This window comes from Chlorocebus sabaeus, chromosome 13, assembly GCF_047675955.1.
Source record: "Chlorocebus sabaeus isolate Y175 chromosome 13, mChlSab1.0.hap1, whole genome shotgun sequence".
Taxonomy (NCBI): domain Eukaryota; kingdom Metazoa; phylum Chordata; class Mammalia; order Primates; family Cercopithecidae; genus Chlorocebus; species Chlorocebus sabaeus.
In genome coordinates this window covers 40194112-40215375 of record NC_132916.1, presented here as the reverse complement: position 1 = coordinate 40215375, position 21264 = coordinate 40194112, and the positions used below count along the sequence as shown (strand labels likewise).

The following is a 21264-nucleotide window of genomic DNA, read 5'->3' as shown; positions in this document are numbered from 1 at the left end:
TTATTTTTTTCTTGAACAGCCTTGTTAGAGACTTATGATTTTTATTAATCTTTCCAAAAATATCAATTTTTATCTTTATGCATTCTTCCCATTGTTTGGTTTTCCTTTGACCATTTTTTACTGTTCTCTTTACTATTTGTTTCCTTCTATGTCTTTTAGGTTTACTTTGTTCTTTTTTCAAAACATGAATTGAAAGGGAATATATGGTTTTGAAAAAGCAATAGAAAGATTTGCATTAGGGCATGCTAAGAAATTTTATGTTGAACAGATTTCTTAATCATCTTATTTTTGTTATCAAGAGATTTTAAAGTGACATGACCTTTGCTGCAAATTTAATTTTAGATAATTACATACAATGGGCATGAAGACTGCAGGCAGCATAAAGAAATCATAAGGCAGAAAATTCGTGCTCTCTACTTGTCAAGCCAAACTCCTATTAATAGCACTGTAATTTGAAGGTGGAAGTATAGTTATGTATTCCAGGCAATTATACTGTATCGGTCTTTTTACTCATAACCTTGGTATGATCAGCCATTATATGTGAAATTTTGTCTGCACCATTTGACATATTGATCATATATGTCAATTATGAAACATTTCCTCATGATACATTTCTCTTAAAATATATTTCTCCAATTATCTGACATCAAAATGATGTATGGCATGCTCAGGAAGCTTATATTTTGTGACCCTTCTTTTCTGTTTATACTGATCTATGTTTGTGTTTTTCCAACTATAATGTAAGCTTGTAAGCAAGCATGATCTTGTGTGTTTTTTTTTTTCTTCAGCTTATAGTAGGCCTCCATAAATATTTATTTTCAATATATTTTTAAAATGTTTCTCAGCATTTAAAACATTTATAATTCATCTTTTTAGTTTCTAAAGAACAGAAAGAACTTGATTTTAAAAGTTAATGGATCATAAAATATTACATTTAAAAACAAACATGAAGCCACTGAAATTTTATTAGTTCCCAATTGAGGTTTAGAAGTCAACCACGGTTTAGAAATCTGTATTCATGTTAAAAGTAAACCACAAGAAATACAATTACAAAAATGATAATTGTTGCAGCTGGATGTTGGGTAAAGTGATTATATTATTGTCTCCACTTTGGAATATATTTGAAAAGTTTTATGGGGCAAAGTTAAAAAATACCTATTATGAGCTCATGTATGGAAACTCAAGGAGTTGGAACAATTGTGTCTTGTCATTGAGATTTCCTGTTTACAAAAATATTTCTGAACACAGGTGAATCCAGAGGGCCTACAGAATATATAATTTGTAGAGGGAGCTCTCTTAAGGAAAAATAACACAAAATGATGTTTGCAAAATTTGTTGAGAAAAGGAATATTGGCCCAGCGCAGTGGCTCACGCCCATAATCCCAACACTTTGAGAGGCCGAGGTGGGTGGATCACCTGAGGTTAGGAGTTCAAACTAGCCTGGCCAACATGGTGAAACCCCATCTCTACTAAAAATACAAAATTAGCTAGATGTGGTGGCGTGCGCCAGTAATCCTAGCTACTCGGGAGGCTGAGGCAGGAGAATCACTTGAACCCAGGAAATGGAGGTTGCAGTAAGCCGAGATCATGCCATTGCACTCCAGCCTGGGTGTCCGAGCAAAACTCCAAAAAAAAAAAAAAAAAAAAAAAAAAGAATATTGATCTAGGACAAAAGAAGAGATCACTTTAAATTATTTAGAGAATAATACAATATTAATGAACTGTCTTTTTATAAATTTTTTTTATGGTAGTCTTTGACTTCATTCTCTTTGGCTCTTCATGTCACAATGACTTTGTAATACTATTTTCTATAGATGGAATAAATAATAATTTGGTTTTATTTTTGAAATGTTTGATCAATTATGTTGTTGATAGTTTAGAAAAGTTTCTTTAAGATCATAATTCATTATTGATAATATCTGCAAATTTAGGATTGCTTTACTTATTTAAATATTTATTTGAATCTCATTTTGCTTTCTATTTTCAAATTTTAATCCTTATGCAACCACCAAGCCTACTTCTAAATAACAAATAGGAGTTAATGTTTAACTTCATAAACAGATATTCTGTTATTCTACAGGAATATTTTTAGAACCTGAAGTTTGGGTCTTAATAAGTCATAACTGTTGGCTTTTTCTGACCCACTCTGTAGTGTGGTATGATTTGAGGACAAGTCTATACTCCCCACTTTCTATTCTGCGCAATTTTAGTGAAGTCACATGTAACTGCTTTGCATATCTGCCAACACACTGGTTCTGCTTATTATTTCTGCATGACGAATCATGCAATTTCTTTGATTTCTAGTTCCCTTCTCCACAAAGTAGGGATTTTGAAGCCCTTGCTCTGACTATTCCCAAGAGTTGCTATGAGAATGAGTGCCATACTCTAGGTGATGGCACTCAATTATAAAGTGGAATCCAAATGTTATTATTTTCATGATTGTTATAATTGTCATCTTCCTCACAGGACTGTGATCATCTGATTGGCTATGAGATTATTCATTACTGGTAAAACTGGACTTGTTCTTTTGCTTTCTGTACTAAACCTTCAGTATATTCTCTCTATATTCTTGTCCTACGTTTTGAAATTATTTGGTCAACTTTTTAACTTTCAAGTGGAAGACTCACATCCTCAAATAATCATCTGTTTATTCATTCAACAGTATGAATGCAAGTTTATTTAATACCAGGTGTTGTGCGAGGCTCTTGGAATTCCAGTGATAAGTAAAAGATAAAGTTCCCACTCTCTTGAGCTTACATGTATAACAGGGAGTAGGAATTAATCAAATAATACGAAAAACAAAGTAAACTAAGGAAAGGGGTCTGAAGGAAAGGAACAAGGTGCTCAAAGTCATTTGATCTGGAGAGGAAGACTTTCTTACCACAAGCCCCTTGCCTTGTCATCCAAAGGATGCATTGGAGATAAGTCAGAGGGGAGCTGGCTTGTGTAATGAACCTATTATCACTCACCTTCAGATAAATATGCTCCTCAAGCTTACTTGAGGTTCTAATTCTAAAGTTTTAGGATGTTCCTTTACTGTGCCCTCTTTCCAACAGCAGGTCTCTTCAAATATATAAGATTTTAAAATCCTTTCCTGAGTCACAATGAACAGGTCAGAGTTTATTATGCTCTGAGTATTTCAATGATTAAAAAAAATTATCCCAGGCAAAGAGCATGGTGGAAATGTCTTTGTATCACTAAAATTCTGGAAAAAAAATTTATTTAATTGCAATATGCTTATTAGTAAGGCAGTCATTGAGGCAGGGAATATTTCAGTTTCTCAAAACACTATGTAAGAGAGCAAACATTTTAGTCTAGTTCAAGACATTTATAATTTTAATAAACTGAATTATTTAAAACACAAATATAACTGGAAGGACTCTGCCTTTCACCCTTACTCCAGGGTATAGACTTGTTCTGGACCGCGAGAGGGTGCATAATTCTGTTGCTACCATCTGCTATGGATAATGGTGTGAGAGGCACTTTGCCTAAGGATTTGATGTGCTAAAGAAAATTCTATTTTCAAAGCTCTGGCTGTTCGTGCTGCTGAGAATAAAGACATGGAATAGATGGGTCTTAATTGAGCAGAACAATTTAACAAGTGCTAGGGTATGCAGAGGGAGACACAGAATCTAGTTTGGAGTAAGGGTTGGGTAGAAAATCAAACTGCTTTGCATACAGAAACATGGAGAATTTTGTTGTAAAATCCCTGGCACAGAGGAAGGAGGAAGAGGAGTGGATTATCAGCAACCTGTTAGAGGACCCTAGGCATAAGGAAAAAAAGTTTTGGGAAATTCCCTCTTCAGAGGAAAGGGCATTACATTTCAATGAACAGAAATTTCTGGTATCTGTTTGAATTTGTTTTCTACTCTGGATTGTACTTAAAGCTTTGCTCTTCACAAATTTTATACAACATTTGGATTGAATTTGTAATGTTTTGTAAGGGTTGAAAATAAAGGAGGGGTGTCCAGTGTGAGGCAATGTGGGGCAGAGTAGACTGGAGAGAAAAAGGTGCAAGATGGGCTATGGCAGGATGACTCATGATTTAGGAGAAGATGTTAAGAGAAAGTCCCCCTCTTCCAAAAACAGCTGTGCTTTTCAAACTGCAGTACCTGGGTTACCTGCCTCCGAATTTCCTGTGGCACTTGGGAATCTATAGCATCCTGAGCTCTACCTCCAACCTTCTCAGAGTATTTGCCCTGTACACACTTCCTGGGACAGTCTTCAGAAACTGGAGTTTGAGAACTGAGGCCCTAGAGAAGGTTAATCCTTAGGTGGTGTTAACAGAAAAACCTCAGACAAATTAAACTTAGCAGAGTTTAACTGGGCAAAGAACTATTGGCAAATCAGGCAGTCTCCTGCGCCAGAGTGTGCTCAGAGAGTCCAGCTTGTGGAAAGGGACTTATGGAGAGAAAAAGGAAAGTGATGTACAAAAATTGAAGAGAGGTACAGAAACAGCTGGATTGGTTACAGCTCAGTGTTTGCCTTATTTTGAATAGGATTTGAACAGTTGGCCACCTTTGATTGCTCAAAACTTGGTGATTGGCACAAGAGTAAGTTACAGTCTGTTTGCACATCCATTTAGGTTACAGTTCACTGTGTACAGAGAAACCTTTAGGCTGAACTTAAAATGTGTAAGGAGACAGCTTTCAGCTTGATTTAACAGTAACACTGGTGTGTGCTGGGGGGTAGGGAGGTGGGGGCTCTTTCTTCTCTCAGTCTACCTTTTTCCACAACAGTTCTGAGGAGTAAGCTTGTAATATATTTGTGCAACTGCTTCTTCCTGTAATTCTAAGCAGGAGCAAGCAGTAAACTAATTTTCAGATTTCAGAAAAGTCCACCAGTACAGGCAGAGCTTTCCTTTTGTTTCCTGACAAATAGTTTGTTGACACTGAAAACAAAAGATGTGTTTTCTGGCACTGTTTCGGGCTGTCTGAGAACAAGCTGCTCTGTGGAAGTGTTCAGTTTCTACTATTTCAAAGTCCAGTGGGTGGCATTTACATGGGTGTTAAACAACCTTTAGTTATTAATATTGGTGCTATTATCGATAATTATGCGTGATAGTAATGCTTAGTGAGTATCTGGGTATACAGGGCTAAATTATTAAAAAGAAAGAAAGAAAGAAAAGAGAAAGGAAGGAAGGAAGGAAGGAAGGAAGGAAGGAAGGAGAAAGAAAGAGAACATGTGTGCTTGTTCTGACCTTTAGCAGACCAGGTCTCACAGCTTGACTCCCTGGGGGCACTTGCTTCATTTTAATCTCCCAAAAGCAGTAAAACTAGTACATATCTGTACATCCATGTTCGTATGTGTAGCTACACACACACAAACACACACACATCCATCCACTCATTAACATATAAGTGTGTGTGTCTCTGTGTCATGTATGGATTAAGATTAGACAGTATAGTTTTCAAAATTATTTTTTATTGGTACATAATAGATGTACATATTCTCTGGGTACATGTGATAATTTCATACATTAATATAATCTGAATTGGAATTGGAATATCCATTACCTTAAATATTTCTCTTTTCTTCATGCTAGGAACATTCAAATTATTCTTTTCTAACTATTTTGAAAGGAACAATAGATTAATGTTAACTATAGTCACCCTACTCTAGAGATTGTGCTCTGCATTATACGTTTGCCAAAAGTGAAAGATAATTTCATTTAAACATTTTGATTTTTATATGAATTTAAGAGTTATCTATGAAAAAATTCTACCTTAAACATTCCATAATAATTGACAATATTATTTCTTTTTATATATAACTATTTTCCATAAAACATTACTCTATTAAACAGATTCTTGCCATTTCTTTGGCTGAAGAACTATAGCCCCACTGAAGAGATTCTTGGAGAATAGTTGTAGCTTCTGAGTATTTTGCATTTTCATGAAATGAGTAAAGCTGGTGAGCACTGTTTATTTCTACATTAGAAATAATGCTAATTAGAAATAATTGCTAATAGATATTGGGCAAACTACAGTTGAGAAATCTAGATGTTGGCTCCAATCCTAGAGTAGAGTATGATCCTCACTTATCTCCTCCTTTCAAAGATTTCGTCCAATTTTTCTTTACATCTCTATTCTGCTGTTTACTTTGACTTTAGGAACTCATAGGAAAATCCTCTGTAATTCCACCTGCCATATACTGCTGCCTACTAAGAGCAATTTAAAAAATTCACTCTTCTCCTTACTTTGCTTTATTTTTTCCACTTTGCACCTTTGAACATACAGTATATTCATTTATTTTACCTGTCATCTGTCTTTCTTCATTGGTATGTGAACTTCACAAATAAAAGACTTTTTGTTCATTTTATTTACTGCACTGCTTTATTTCTACCAACTAGAACTGTGCCTGGCATATAGTAGATGCTTGATAAGTGTATTAGTCTGTTCTCACACTCCTATAAAGATACTGAGACTGGGTAATTAATAAACAAGAGGTTTAATTGACTCACAGTTTTACATGGCTAGGGAAGCCTCAGGAAATTTACAATAATGGCAGAAGGTGAAGGGGAGGCAAGGCACATCTTACATGGCAGCAGGAGAGAGAGAGAGAGGGTATAGGGGAAACTGCCACTTTTAAGCCCTCAGATCTCATGAGAACTCCCTCACTATCATGAGAACAACATGGGAGAAACTGCCCCTATGATGCAATCATCTCCCACCAGGTCCCTCCCTTGACATGTGGGAATTATAATTTGAGGTGAGATTTGGGTGGGGACACAGAGCCAAACTGTATCTTTCTGCCCTGGCCCCTCTAAAATCTCATGTGCTTTTCACATTTCGAAACACAATCATGCCTACCAACAGTCCCCCAAAGTCTTAACTCATTCCAACATTAACCCAAAAGTCCAAGTCGAAAGTCTCATCTGATACAAGGCAAGTCCCTTCCACTAGTGAGCTTGTAAAATAAAAAATGAGTTAGTTACTTCCAAGTTACAATAGGGGTACAGGCATTGGATAAATTTAATTGTTCCAAATGGGAGAAATTGGCCAAAACAAAGTGGCCACTGGCCCCATACAAGTCCAAAACGTGGCAGGGCAGTCATTAAACCTTAAAGCTCCCAAATCTCCTTTGACTCTACATCTCACATCTGGGCACACTGATACAAGAAGTATGCTCCCACAGCCTTGCGCAGCTCCACCCCTGTGGCTTTGCAGGGTAGAGCCCCCATGGCTGATTTCATGGGCTGGCATTGAGTGCTTCCTGCTTTTCCAGGTATGTGGTGCAAACTATCAGTGGAGCTACCACTTTGGGTCTGGAGGATGGTGGCCCTCTTCTCACAGCTGTACTAAGCAGTGCCCCAGTGGGAACTCTATGTGGGGCCTCCAGCCCCACATTTTCTTTCCACACTGCCCTAGCAGAGATTCTCCATGAGGGCTTCACCTCTGCTGAAGACTTCTACCTGGACATCCAGGCATTTCTATACATCCTCTGAAATCTAGGTGGAGGTTCTCAAACCTCAATTCTTACCTTCTGTGCACCTGCAGGCCAAACACCATGTGGAAGCCACCAAGACTTGGGGCTTCCACCCTCTGAAGCCATGGCCTGAGCTGTATTTTGGCCCCCTTTAGCCACAGTTGGAGCTGGAGCAGCTGAGACATAGGGTGCCAAGTCCAGAAGCTGCACAGAGCAGCAGGACCCTGTACCCAGCCCATGAGACCATTTTTCTCTTTTAGGCCTCTGGGCCTGTGATGGGAGGGGCTGCCATGAAGATCTCTGGCATGCCTTGGAGACATTTTCTTCATTGTCTTGGCTATTAATATTTGGCCTCTGGTTACTTTAGCAAATTTCTGCAGCTGGGTTGAATTCCTCCCCAGAAAATGGGCTTCTCTTTTCTACCACATGATCAGGCTGCAAATTTTCCAAACTTTTATGCTCTGCTTCCCTGATAAGTAAAAGTTCCAGTTTCATATAATATCTTGGTGAATGCATATGACTGACTGCTTTCAGAGTCAGTCAGGTTACATCTTGGATGCTTTACTGCTTAGGAATCTCTTCTGCTAGATACCCTAAATCATCTCTCTCAAGTTCACAATCCCACAGATCACTAGGGCAGGGACGAAATGCCACATGTCTCTCCAGTTCCCAATAACTTCCTCATTTCCATCTGAGACCAACTCAGCCTGGAATTCATTGTCCACATTACTATCAGCATTTTGATCAATACTGTTCAACAAGTGTCTAGGAAGTTCTGAACTTTCCCACATATTCCTGTCTTCTTCTGAGCCCTCCAAACTGTCCAACATCTACCTGTTACCTAGTTCCAAAGTTGCTTCCACATTTTCAGTTTTTCTTTATAGCAGTGCCCCACTCTACTGGTATCAATTTTCTGTATTAGTCCGTTCTCACACAGCTATAGAGATATTACTGGAGACTGGGTAATTTATGAAGAAAAGAGGTTTAATTGTCTCACAGTTCTGGATATCTGGGGAAGACTCAGGAAACTTACAATCATGTTGGAAGGGGAAGTAAAGCACATCTTACATGGTGGCAGGAGAGAGAGAGAGAGTTCGGGGAAACTGCCACTTTTAAACCATCAGCTTTTGTGAGAACTCATTATCATGAGAATGGCATGGGAGGAACCACTCTCATGATACAGTCATCTCCCACCAGGTCCCTTCTCCAACACATGGGGATTATAATTAGAGATTTGGGTGGGGACACAGAGCCAAATCATATCAATAAGTAAACGTTGAATAAAAAATGAATGATAAGTGATTTTCAAGGTGGTAGGTTGTGGTTATAGCCTTGGCACCAGCTCTTGTAAATACAGAAGAAACACTTGGCCTTATTAAAGGAGTTGGTTAGTTTTTTTCACAGGCATTTCTGAGAATTTAATAAAACAATGGATTATCTCCCCAGAAAAAAAATGCATGTACTCATTAAAACACCTTTGCCTGTAGATCCTTATGAAAATTTCTTTTCACCTCTAAAGTTTGGACCAAGTCTCTTTTTTGTTTCTAGTCATGGAATAATTGCTCTTTGCTTTCACCCTCCACATCTCCATCTCATATTTGTTTGTGAAAGAATTTTTAAGGAACAAGTCACATTTTTCCCCCTCATATTGCTGGTGCATGAGCTCAGGGCTTAAAACTCCTTTTGTGTTAAATATTAAATGGAGTATCTTAAAACCCTTCTTTGTAGTTTTCAAATTCACCAAAGGTCTACTTCTTCCATGGAGTTAGTTTCCACATGGAATTATCTGTAAACATCAATGGCCCATATTTCTTTTTTTTTTTTTTTTTCCGCAACCACTGCTGTTCATTCAACCAACCTTCTCACAAATACCTTTTTGGTTTCTTCACTTGTGCACATACCCTTGTCTTTCAGTTTTTTAGATTTCTTTATCTCTTTCAAATCCGTTCAGAGTATATTATTTTAAAGAAGACTTCCATCCTCCTTACAGCCTACAGTTAATTTCCTACTACACACAGTTGATGGTTAAATGATTTTTAAATTTCTCTTTCATCACTTTTTTTGAATTGGTTACTTAGTTAAAGTGGTCTTTTATCTCTCCCTTGATACTCTAAGATTTTCAAAGGAAAAGTTATATACCCTTCTTTTGCTTTATCTTTTCTCCATATTGTTAGTATGAAATTAATGTTTCTAATGTATTTCAGCACATAGAAAATGATGTAATTATTACCTTGTAGGTAATGAGATTAAGATACCTTCAAGAGGTTTACAATATTTTATTTGAGATAAGAGATTTAATGAAGCTCAGTGACATCATAATGCATCACTGAGTGTTAAAATGATAAGCCCCAGGGCTGAAACTTAGACATAAGTCTCTAGTTTTGCTGTTGTCTTTTCTGATGGTGGGTGTGTGTGCTATATCAGTCATAAAATATTTTGAATATCACCTCTAGTATAGGAAAAGAGAAGAAAGATGCTCCCTGTTTTTTACTTTTTGCAAGAGAAACCTGGATCCAGGGAATACAGAGCAGGCTGAATTTGACATTATTGACCCTTGAATGGTTTACACCATTCAAGGTTGCTGTCACACAGATAGGTGAAGTTATCAGCAATTACTACTAGCTGACTAAACTCAAATTTGGTATTTGAGTTGGGACTTGAGTTTGGTCTTTGGTCTTTGGGACTGTCATTTCTGAAATTAGTGTCCTGTATATCCATACGGTGTCCCATATAAGAAGTATACTACTGCCCCAAAGCTTATTCATGTAGAGAATAGGAATGAACATTTGTGGTATTTTGTAAAATAAGGCATTTTCCTGGGCATCATAAGTCAATTGCATTTACTTTCTTTGGATGTGACAAAGATAGAAATTAATGATTAATGCTTTCAACTCTAACCCATCCATATTCTTCTAGTTTCTGGGACAAACATTATCATAAATGTACAAAATCAAAGCAGATGGGTTAAAATTCACATTTTTATTTCAGGCTTGATGATTGGAAATGTTATTATATAGGCACACATTTTGTTTTTTAAAAGTTTTTAAAACACACATTTTGTTGATTAAAAGAAAAATCAATATTAGCTGTCTTTTCCTTTTCCCCAAATAGAGGATAGTTGTGAAACAAAAAAAGTGCCCTGAGATTGAATACTTATATGAACTTTGTCATATTCTTTGTAAACTGCTTGTGAGGAATTGCATACTTTTGATTACCAGACTTGGGGAAGTGGATTCAGACTATAACAAGATTCTTTTATAAATAGTCACCTCCCCCAGTGAAGAAAGCATAACTTAGTTCACCTTACTTCCCCTCTAAAGAAATTCCTTCAAAATTTCCCATTTATGATGACTATAAGGGTGAACAACAGCAACAAAAAACTATCAGATGACCCAAGCAAAGGATTTCTATGTGACTACAAGTCCTACCTCTGATACTTAATTTAACATTGTCACTTTATCACAAATTTTTTACATGTGTGCAGCCCTGATATGCTTGTATTTTAAAGGACAGAAAAGTCAATTTCATTTTTGATCTTTACATTCATATGAAAGTGTTCTCTTTGGGGAAAGAGAGAGAGGTCAGATTGGAATCTGTGATCTAAGGCCAATTAACATTAGAAACTGTGCTGCAACTGGCCCCTAGCAGATAAGCCTTCTCTCATAAACACTTTATACTGCAAGCTATGTAGCAAGCTCAAATAGAAGATTACACGAAACACAGCATTATCTAAAGTTCAATGTTCAGTATAAACCAGAAGACTATATAAAATGCCCACACTGAAGGACAATGTATTAATGTTTCATCAACAAGTATTTATTTAATAGCTCCACACGGCATGTGGCCAGTGCTTCATGCCACAGATAGGTGAAGTTATCAGACTCTGTCCTTATGCTGAGGAGGTCTGTAGCCTCAAGTGTGCACAAAGAATAATCTAAAAAAGAATTTTAAATGCAGCACTAGCTTTTGTATTGCTACATATCAAAACATAGGAGTAGTCACTGAATATTGTAGGAATTCTGAGCAGGCAAGTTTTAGTGTTGCCAGTATAAGTAGTGATAGGAGTGTGAATTAAGCTAGAACAGAGAGCTGATACAGGGAAGATAAAGTTGAAGAAATGGCTTGTGTCCAGATGGTGGAAGGGCTGAATTTCCAGGTTAATAGGGGCTTTATTCCATAAGCAAAATACCCCTTATTTATATGTATGTGGTGAGATGATAAATCTAGTGGTGGTGATATGAGCAAGGGGGAGAGACTGAGATAAATGCATTTAAAGCTTGTAGCAACAGTGCCTGCCTCCTTTTATGTGATCAGTAAATAGAAGTTGTTAATGTTAAAGAGAACAGGCAGTAAAATATTTACATAATCCAAGAGGCGTTGTTGAATTATACAAGGGTTATGGTGAGGGAAATGGAAAGGAAGGAATGAATAACAAAATAATTGCAAGCATTATTTTTTTCTTTGTTCTTATCATTCCATGTGAGTGGGAGTGGCAGGGCTAACTTCCTGGGAGCCAAGGGGGATACTGAGCCGAAGAAGGTTTTGCGGAAAGGGAGGGAAATGATTACCTTGACAGGAAGAACTCTCACAGAGATTTTCTTGGTAATGTTGTGGAAACACAGGTAGATGCAGGTGAGTCATACAGAACCATAATAGTTCAAGGGGCATGAATCAAGCCTTTCATTTAGATACCATAAATGACTAAATGTGATTATGAGTGTGCCCTGCAAATTGAAGGTGTTTTGCCAATGTGGGTGACACCGATGCCTGCCAAGTCACATGCGTGAGGACAGTAGGTGGTTTTACCCATTATAACATGTGTAACTGTGATGAAAACGTGAAAGACACTGCCAACCCTGAGCTCCCACAGGGAAATCATCCTAGCTTAATTTCCCCATGATTGGTCAGGCCAAGTTGATTGACCCAGTTTTCCTTTCTGCATTTTCTGGAAGGATGTATTTTTTTTTTCTCCTGGAACTAGTCTTAAGAGTTTATTTTTTCAGGATCTGTCTATAGTACTTGAAGGCTGACTGCCTTGGTCTTAAGGAGACGTTACAAAAAGAAGTCATATGTTAACTTTTGTAAGTCCTAGCCAGCAGTTGCTGGGCATGAGTTTTCTCTTTAAAAAATGTAAGAGAAAATTATCTTCATCTGATGAGAATTATGAGTTACCTGGGAACCTACTTCGTACATGTCACTGAGGCACAATAAGATTCTATTAGATGAAATGACAAAACCTTAATCGAGGTACCACATCTATTTACATGTTGATTTCCCTAGATTTTGATTGATAGTTAAGATATTTATCTTATGTAAATGTTGGTATTCATTTATACTTTTTTTAAAGGTTAACTGCTTTTTTCATAAAATAAAGTATGTACAGTTAATCACACGACAGTTCTCCTTTGCCTTTTTGGATTAGTAAAATGGCCTACTGCCACCTGGTGGCAGCATGTCCTAGTCAAGAACAGCAGGCGGGACAGAAGAGTCACTTGGAATGAAACTGTTAATACAAACAAAGAAATAAGGTCATGCTCACATATTCGTATAGTCACATGCTCACATATTCACCTCAAATCCAACATGCCTAAAACAAAATTGATAATATCTGCCTTCAATTAATTATCTTAAAATCTCTACTATTTATTGAGCATGAATGTGTCGAGATATCAAGCACTTTACATGCGTCATTCTTCTTAATCTCAAAACAACGCTATAAGGAAATTTTTATTATTCTCACAAATGAGATTGAGTCATAGAGAGGTTAAATAACTTCGTAATGAGATGCTGTCACTCTTAACTGTTATTATACTCTGCCTTCTGACATGTTGCAGGGAATACTGTCCTTTAGTCATTCAGATTTGAAATCCTGATGTCACATCATCTCTTCCATCTGTTTCGCTGCTCATTCATAATCACTTGTTTCATATTCCTTTGGGATTTTTCCTGTATCTATCAATTCTAAGTGCCAAAGTTTCTAGTCCAGACATTTACAACATGTAAATTTTTGTAACATGTTCCTGATTGACCTCTTTTAATTTTTTATATTTAAATACATTTTAAAGTAATCTACAACTACATCTTATCGTAAACAATACAAATTATAGAGAAGAATGCAGAGTAAAAAGTGAAACTTCTCTGTCATTACTTTCATAATCTCTCACTAATCTCCAGGAAAGTAAGCACATATAATTTTTAGTTTGTGGATTTTTTTTTTTTGTTTTTCGAGACGGAGTCTCGCTGTGTCGCCCAGGCAACGGCACGATCTCGGCTCACTGCAACCTCCACCTTCTGGGTTCAGGCGATTCTCCTGCCTCAGCCTCCCGAGTAACTGAGACTACAGGCGTGTACGAGACGGGGTTTCACCGTGTTAGCCAGGATGGTCTCAATTTCCTGACCTTATGATCCGCCCACCTCGGCCTCCAAAAGTGCTGGGATTACAGGCATGAGCCACCGCGCCCGGCCAGTTTGTTGATTTTTTAAAATATAAATACACCTGTAACACTCCTAATGTTTGTAATTTACCTTTTTATATATAACAATGTCCTACAGATCTTTCTGTGTTAGTGTTACATAATTTACATACTTGATATTATTTACATAATTTTAGACTTAAATTACTCTTTTCATCTATAACAGAAATTGTATTTTTTGTTTGTTTTTATCTAATTGAAGTATTTGTTTTTTCCAGGATTTCTTCTCATATGATGAGTCTAATCTTCTTCTTGATTATTGTTAATAAAGGTATCTTTCACAGCATGGTATGGCAATAAAGATTATTTCTTTAAATATCAATAAACTGTGTGTGTGTGAGTATGTGTGATATTATTTTACTGGATACTTTTTTGCATGTAAGTGCCAAACTCAAACATTCTTAGCTTCCTTGTACAGATTTCTAATTGGTTTCCTATTTTCATACCTCAGTAGTTCTCAAACTTTAATGCGCATTAGATTCAGCTGGGGGACTTAATAAACCCCAGATTGCTGGGCCAACCCCCAGAGTTTATAATTCAGTAGGTATGAAGTGATACCCAAGAATTTCCATTTCTAACAAGTATTAGCCTAAAGCTATCTCCTTGCGTATTTTAAGTTCAGCTTAAAGATTTCTCCGTGCATAGTAAACGATAACCTTACTGCATGTATGAGCAGACAGTAACCTACTCTTGTGCCAATCATTGAGTTTGGCCAATCAAAGGGGGCCAACTCTTCAAACCTTGTTCACAATAAAGCAAACACTAAGCTGTAACCAATCCGGCGGTTTCTGCCCCTCACTTCTGTTTTTTGTTGTTGTTGTTAGTCACTTTCCTTTTGCTGTCTATAAATCTTCCACCAAGTGGCTACACTGGACTCTCTGAGCATTCTCTAGCTCGGGAGGCTACCTGATTCGTGAATCATTCTTTGCTCAATTAAACTCTGTTACATTTAATTTGTCTAAGGTTTTTCTTTTAACACAAGTTTCCATGTGATACAGATGCTCCTGATCTAGGGACCACAGCTGGAGGATCACTGATCCGTATGACTCTTTTGTGATGCTTTATACTCCTAGGATATCTTGATCCCTTCTCAGCACTGTCTGTTTACTGCACGTAAGAACTGTAGCTTACAGAGAGACCTGAAAATGGCTGTGGTGGACATCCAGGCCTAGGGTGTTTCTGCCCTTCCAGAATGGTGCCAGCAGAGGCTCTAAAAGGCAGACTTGACCAGAATGGCAGTCCTGCCAATGGTTCAAACCTCAAAATTAAGAAATAGTTTTTATAGATGCAAAGGGTGGAACAAGCTATTGTTTGTCCATCAGTCTCTCATCAGTCTCTACGGTAGCACGTGCTCTGGAGACTGCAGTCCACAGCAATTGCATCGCCTTTGAGTATGAAGGATGATGTTATAAATGCCAATACATGCAGAAAACATTTTTTAATTTATATTCTTCACCTCCTGATCAGAACTCAGCTAAGCAAAATTCTAGGAATTAAGTGAATTGATGCATTCAGTGAAATATTATATTTATTTCATGGTTACTATGGATTCAACTGTAGTGTGATTTGCCTTGTAAAGTGATTGTACCAATCTATTATACAAAAGTCCGAAATTGTTGAAACAAAGAAGGACTAAAAAATTGTGCTATAGGGTTTTTCTACAAATGTAGTAAAATTGCTTTATCTTTAACCATTTGATTTATAAAAACTGCCTGTTTATATATATATACTGGACAGAGGAAACACATCATTTATAGACTTGATTAGCCAAAATACAAATGTAACATGTATGCATAAAACTTATGTAGTGGAGTATTTGGTTTTGAGAATGATATATAGGAGATATAATAATAATTCTGGGGAACTTAATATGCTAGATACATTGTAATTCTTGCAAAGGCTTACATATTTGTATTTTGCTTAAACATTTTATTTTTATTTTTGGACCATCATCCCTTTATTTTTTCAAATAAAAACATACTTAGAAGTAAATTAAATATATTTTCTAAATACACACATTAAAATTTATGTACCCCAACTTTCAAATGCTGTGTTATGTTTCTGAACATATATGCATTACTATCACCTCTAGAAAGTTATTGAAACTATTAAATTGCCTGGATGGTTGAAGATTAGAAGCATTATAGTCTATTAATAGGACAATGCCATTCTGAGTGATCTTTGGAATATGATACTTTATATACTAATTCAGCTTTACAACCTGAAGGTAGAAACCAATTATATGGGACAAAAACTGCTTTGATGTATTATTTTTTATCTAAGACACTATTAAAATGCTCAAATCTTACTAGTTTAAAAGAGGAAATGGGGACCAAAATACATGGTGTTCTTTATCCTAAATTCCCTTTGCCTGGTGCAAAAATAATGGTTCATATTTTATCTGAGTGTTCCCAGGCCATCCTCTTCACATTACACTTCGAGGTACCACGGTGTGCGAAAAAGAGGTTTGGCTCAATTTCAGACTCAACCATAACCTCTCCATGTGGTCTCAAGTTAATAAACTTTCCTGGGCCTGAGTTTCCTCATCTGTAAACTGAGAGCATGTGAGAGTGCTCATAAAACATTATTTGAAAAGACTGGAGAGCAAGCATGAGTGAGTAGTGTCCATTGAAGTGTTTGTCCCAGTAACTAACTGGAGAGTGTTCATGCCTTTCATTCTGTGAGCTAGCAAAGATGGAGGGAAATGAATTAATGAAAGAGATATTTAGATGAATAGGTTGCTTAAACATTTTAGTGTTGATGTGTAATCAATGCACTTTGAATCAGGAAAATGCATTGAGTTGATCAAGATATTTCATCCATGTTGCTTCTTTGCTTGAAATATTTCTGTGAAAAAGTATTGCCAGTTCTGGAAATAGTTAAAAGAATGCACGAGTACTTTATTAGCTTTCACTAAACATGCATGTATTCATAAAGATTATGTACAGTTTTCTAACATGTTTTCTTAAAGTGTATACAAATACTATTACAATAGTATGTATCATTCTTTTCATTCTTTAACTTACTTTCATCCTTGAACAATTTATTTTTAAAAATTTAATTTATTTTATGAGAGATGGAATCTCTCTATGTCACCCAGGCTGAAGTGCAGTGGCTATTCACAGGTGCGATCATAGTGCACTACAGCCTTGAACTCCTGAGCTCAGGTGATCCTCCTGCCTCAGTCTCCTGAGTTGCTGTGACTACAGGTGCATACCACCATGCCCAGTTATTGTTTTAATTTCTATATAGTATTCCATTTTATATCTATAAGTTTATCTTTTCTCCTATGATGGACAGTTAGGTTGTTTCCAAATTTTCGATGCTAGAATTCTTTAATGGATGTTCTTGTAGTGTATCTTCTTGAGCTCATACAACATGTAGTCTAGAAGTGAAATTGAGTAGTACACAAATACTCAGCTTTATCAGATAGTGCCAAATTGCTCTCTAAATTATTAGTACCAAATTGTATTACCACTAGTACTGTATAAAAGCTCTTGTTTCACATTTTCCTCAATACCTAATAATGTGAGCATTTTAAATTGTAATGTGAAAGTCTAACATAATATTTCATGTGATTTTATATGTAATATTCCCAACACCAGCACATGTAGAGGCCATATTCCTGTCATTTTTATTAATTATTTGGGGTTTCTTTTTATGGGAATTGCCCAATTATATCCAGGCATCTTTATATCCTATGCCAATTTTTCTACTGTGTTGTCTTTCTCTTATTGATTATCGGTCTCAACATAACGTGAATACTAATCCTATTTTGGGTTATATACTTTGCAATTATTTTCTCCAGGTTTTTGGCTTATATTCAAATTTTATTTCATGGTGACCTTGTTGGTGTAGAAGATTTTAACTGTGATGTAATAAATATTATCAATCTTTTCCCTAAGGTTTTTATGTCTTTTTGTTTTTGTCTTGCCTAAGAAAACTTCCCTAGTCCGATGTCCTCAGGAAGTTTTGAAGTTTGCATTTTAGAGTAGGCCTTTAATCTATGTGAAATTATGATGTGTGCTGTTGGTAGCATCAGTTTTTTTCCCATATGGATTATTAGTGGTACCAGTGTTATTTATTGAATCATCCATCCTTTCATCACTAATTTGTATATTTAGGTCTCAGTTTTTTACTATGTTCAAGTATTCTATTGACTTTTTTCTGCAATAATCAAAAACATGCATTTCTGTTTTTCTGTGAATTCATTACATGTCCATTTTGGAATGTTTCCATGACTTGCATGGTTTTGGTTGCATAAACAATAGTCCATGGACATCGATTTGCTCCTGATACTGACTCAATGCAGAGTCACTAGTATAGTCTACCAAATGTTTCCAATTCTCTACCTTCTGGGAAATGGTGGGATTGGCTCTTTCTACTCTCTTTATATTTAGGCATGACTATGAGACTTATTGCCAGTGGGTTCATTCCTGAGTAGAATCTTTAAATAGAAGCTCTAGGAACCAGCCTGTGATTCGCCATGTTTTCCAATCCTGGCTCAGCAATCATGGAAGCATGGAGATAGAAACTCCCTGAGTGAGACTGACATCAAGCAGAGCTGCAGATGACCTTCAGTACCTTAATAGACCTGAAACTGAGTGAAACCAGTTGTCTTAAACCACTGGGATTTTTGGAGTTGTTCATTACTCCAAGATGATCTGGCATATCCTGACAGATACAGTTAATGTCTATAATTTACAATTTGATAATTGGGGAAATGATACATGAACACCCTGCATTTGTCAGAAGGTAATATTTATATGTTAATGTCTCTTTTTTCAATTCCTTCTCCCAAATGCCTTTCAATGTGTCATTCTTAGGGCACTCATATTCTCTAATACCCATGACCTGTCAATCAAATTCAAGTTAAATTTTGATAGCACACTTTTTTTTTTTTTTTTCTCCCAGCCTGTATTTCTTCCCTCAAGCCTGCATTTCTTCTCATGGAGTGTTACATTTTTAAAGAAGTTACCTGAAAAGATCAATGTTTTACCTAAAATCTTTAATGATGATGATCATCTTTATGGCCCTACAGTGAGGGGTCATTTGTGAAAAGCAAGAATTCTCAGCTTCCTCTTATTAGAACAATTGGTTTCTACTAACGTGATATATATGTGACAGTGGCTTTGATATTAATGATCCATAATTCCTTGTTGATGATGATTGCATTCACAAACTTGTGTGTTCAGTATCTGACTTTTATATTTCTGGAATGGTAAAGATAAGAGGGGAAAATATAAGAAGTGGAGGTGTTACTAAAAGGATATTTCCTGGACAGACATATCTTTTTCAAATAATCTCTCCACTGCTTAAATGTTCCTTTATATTAATAAATTCCTTCTAGATATGCAAAATCATCTCATCTTATGGCAGGGTTGGACAGTGGTGGAGGTGGGAAAAGAAAGGAACTAATATCCAGAGAACTACATTTTTAATCCGTCATACTTTAACATAAAGTACATGAATCCTTTGATTGGAATATTTGCCTCCTAACAACTAGGAGGTGTTAGGGCAGGCAGTGGACGATTGGATGGAGACGATGAGTCATTTTAGAGCCTGGGAGGTGGCACACATACATGGCAGGCAGACAGTGGGGCTTTGGCTTTGATAGAGGGAAGTCTCAGGACCTCTCAGAACATAGCTGTGAGAAGGGATGTGGTAGTGGGCATAGTCAAATTCCTGCTTTGCAGTTAAGAAAAAATAAATGTTGGTATGGGTTACAGGCATTCTGAAAAATCATCTCAAGTGTCAGAAGCTACCACTTATACCTGTAATAGTTTCACTAAAGAATGCCAAACATTTCGGATATTAGAATACTATCTTGCCAGGCTTTTTCCTCTTTAAAAAATGAGTGTTAATTGGTTAATTAACATTTACGTATCTCTCTTTTTAGGTGGTTCTTTGGAGCAATCAGAAGATCAGATGCAGAGAAACAACTATTATATTCAGAAAATAAGACGGGTGCCTTTCTAATCAGAGAAAGTGAAAGCCAAAAAGGAGAATTCTCTCTTTCAGGTATGGGTATTGTTTTGTGTCATTCAATATGAGCTTGAGGGTCTATAGTCATGAACTTTCTGTGTAAACATAGACATGATAATTTAGAATTTGCCTTATTTCTTATCTTTACAGTAGCACCAAAATTAATACTAAACTACTGAAGAGTAATATAAAACTTAGCCAAAAGATACTGTCTATGGCTAGAAGTCTCTATAAACAGTTTCAAATATATACGCTCTAGATATGAAATGGAGAACATTTCTGGTGACATTTTCTAACTTTTGCATTATCTAGGATTCTTTTAGGGAAATGATAAGAAACAAAAACTACACTGTTGTCAAAATTAATCTTGCTACAATATATATTTTTTCTTCTTCTAGCATTTCAATTGTCTTTGGTAAACACAAAATGAATTGAAATGATTAATACAAATATATGTAGTTAACCCCATATTATGTAAAATTTGGTGAAATGTAGTTTTTCACCTAAGGATCAAGTATATATATACACTGCCCTAGGAAAATAGAAGCACAGGGGACCTGAAAATGTACTCAGTAGTTACACGTACCTAAATATATGTCTTTGCTTTGAAAAAGCTATATTTTTAGGTATATTGCCAGATTGCAGAATATCTTTCCTTAAGACTCTACACTAGGTCATCTCTAAATGTGAGGCTTTATCTCTTCTTGCCCCGTTCTGTTCTCTGTATTGTCTAGACCTGTCATTTGTGTTATCATCCCCTTTAAACACATATTATTCTGTTTCTCCAATTAGATGTGAACCTTGTGGAGGGAAAGGCTTTGCTTCCCTATATTCCTATTGCCCTGCAATAAATGCTGATTAAACATGATGCCCATTTACCTCATTGCGTCTGCCTGACTCACCGAGCTGGAAATCAGGGCAGCCGTCATGATGCCACATGAAAGCAGGCTGTAATTCCACGTGTATTAGGAACTTTGATTTGACCTGAACTCTGGCCAGGCTGTGTGTATTTGGTACACATTATCCTTCTCCACACCTGGTAGTTCCAAATATCAGGGCAGATGGGTTGGAGCTGGAGAGAATCAGGGGCAGTGGTTTTGAGGCAGGTGTTGTAGAGTTTCCATACTTCAGGTCCTGACTATGCTGACACTGAATCAATGTGGTACTCCAGAACCACATGGATTCAACTTCACTACTACCTAATTCCATGGATAAGAGATTAGAGAATTCTAGTTCTTATGCTCATTCTTGAAATATGATTATGTGTGATGTGTCAGTTACCCCCCCCCCCCTTTTTTTTTGAGATGGAGTGTCGCTCTGTTGCCAGGCTGGAGTGCAGTAGCACGATCTCGGCTCACTGCAACCTCCCCCACCCGGG

General features: G+C 36.6%; 1 protein-coding gene across 7 annotated transcripts in view; it reads left to right on the top strand.

Moving 5' to 3' along the window:
- The window catches only part of FRK (fyn related Src family tyrosine kinase), a 165735-nt gene that overhangs the window by 79275 nt on the left and 65196 nt on the right, over nucleotides 1-21264 (top strand). For all 7 annotated transcript variants that reach the window (XM_073022430.1, XM_008007265.3, XM_038000992.2 and 4 more), the window contains one exon: nucleotides 19801-19922. In XM_073022430.1, the coding sequence (XP_072878531.1) occupies nucleotides 19801-19922 (122 nt within the window). The remainder of the gene's footprint in view (nucleotides 1-19800; nucleotides 19923-21264) is intronic.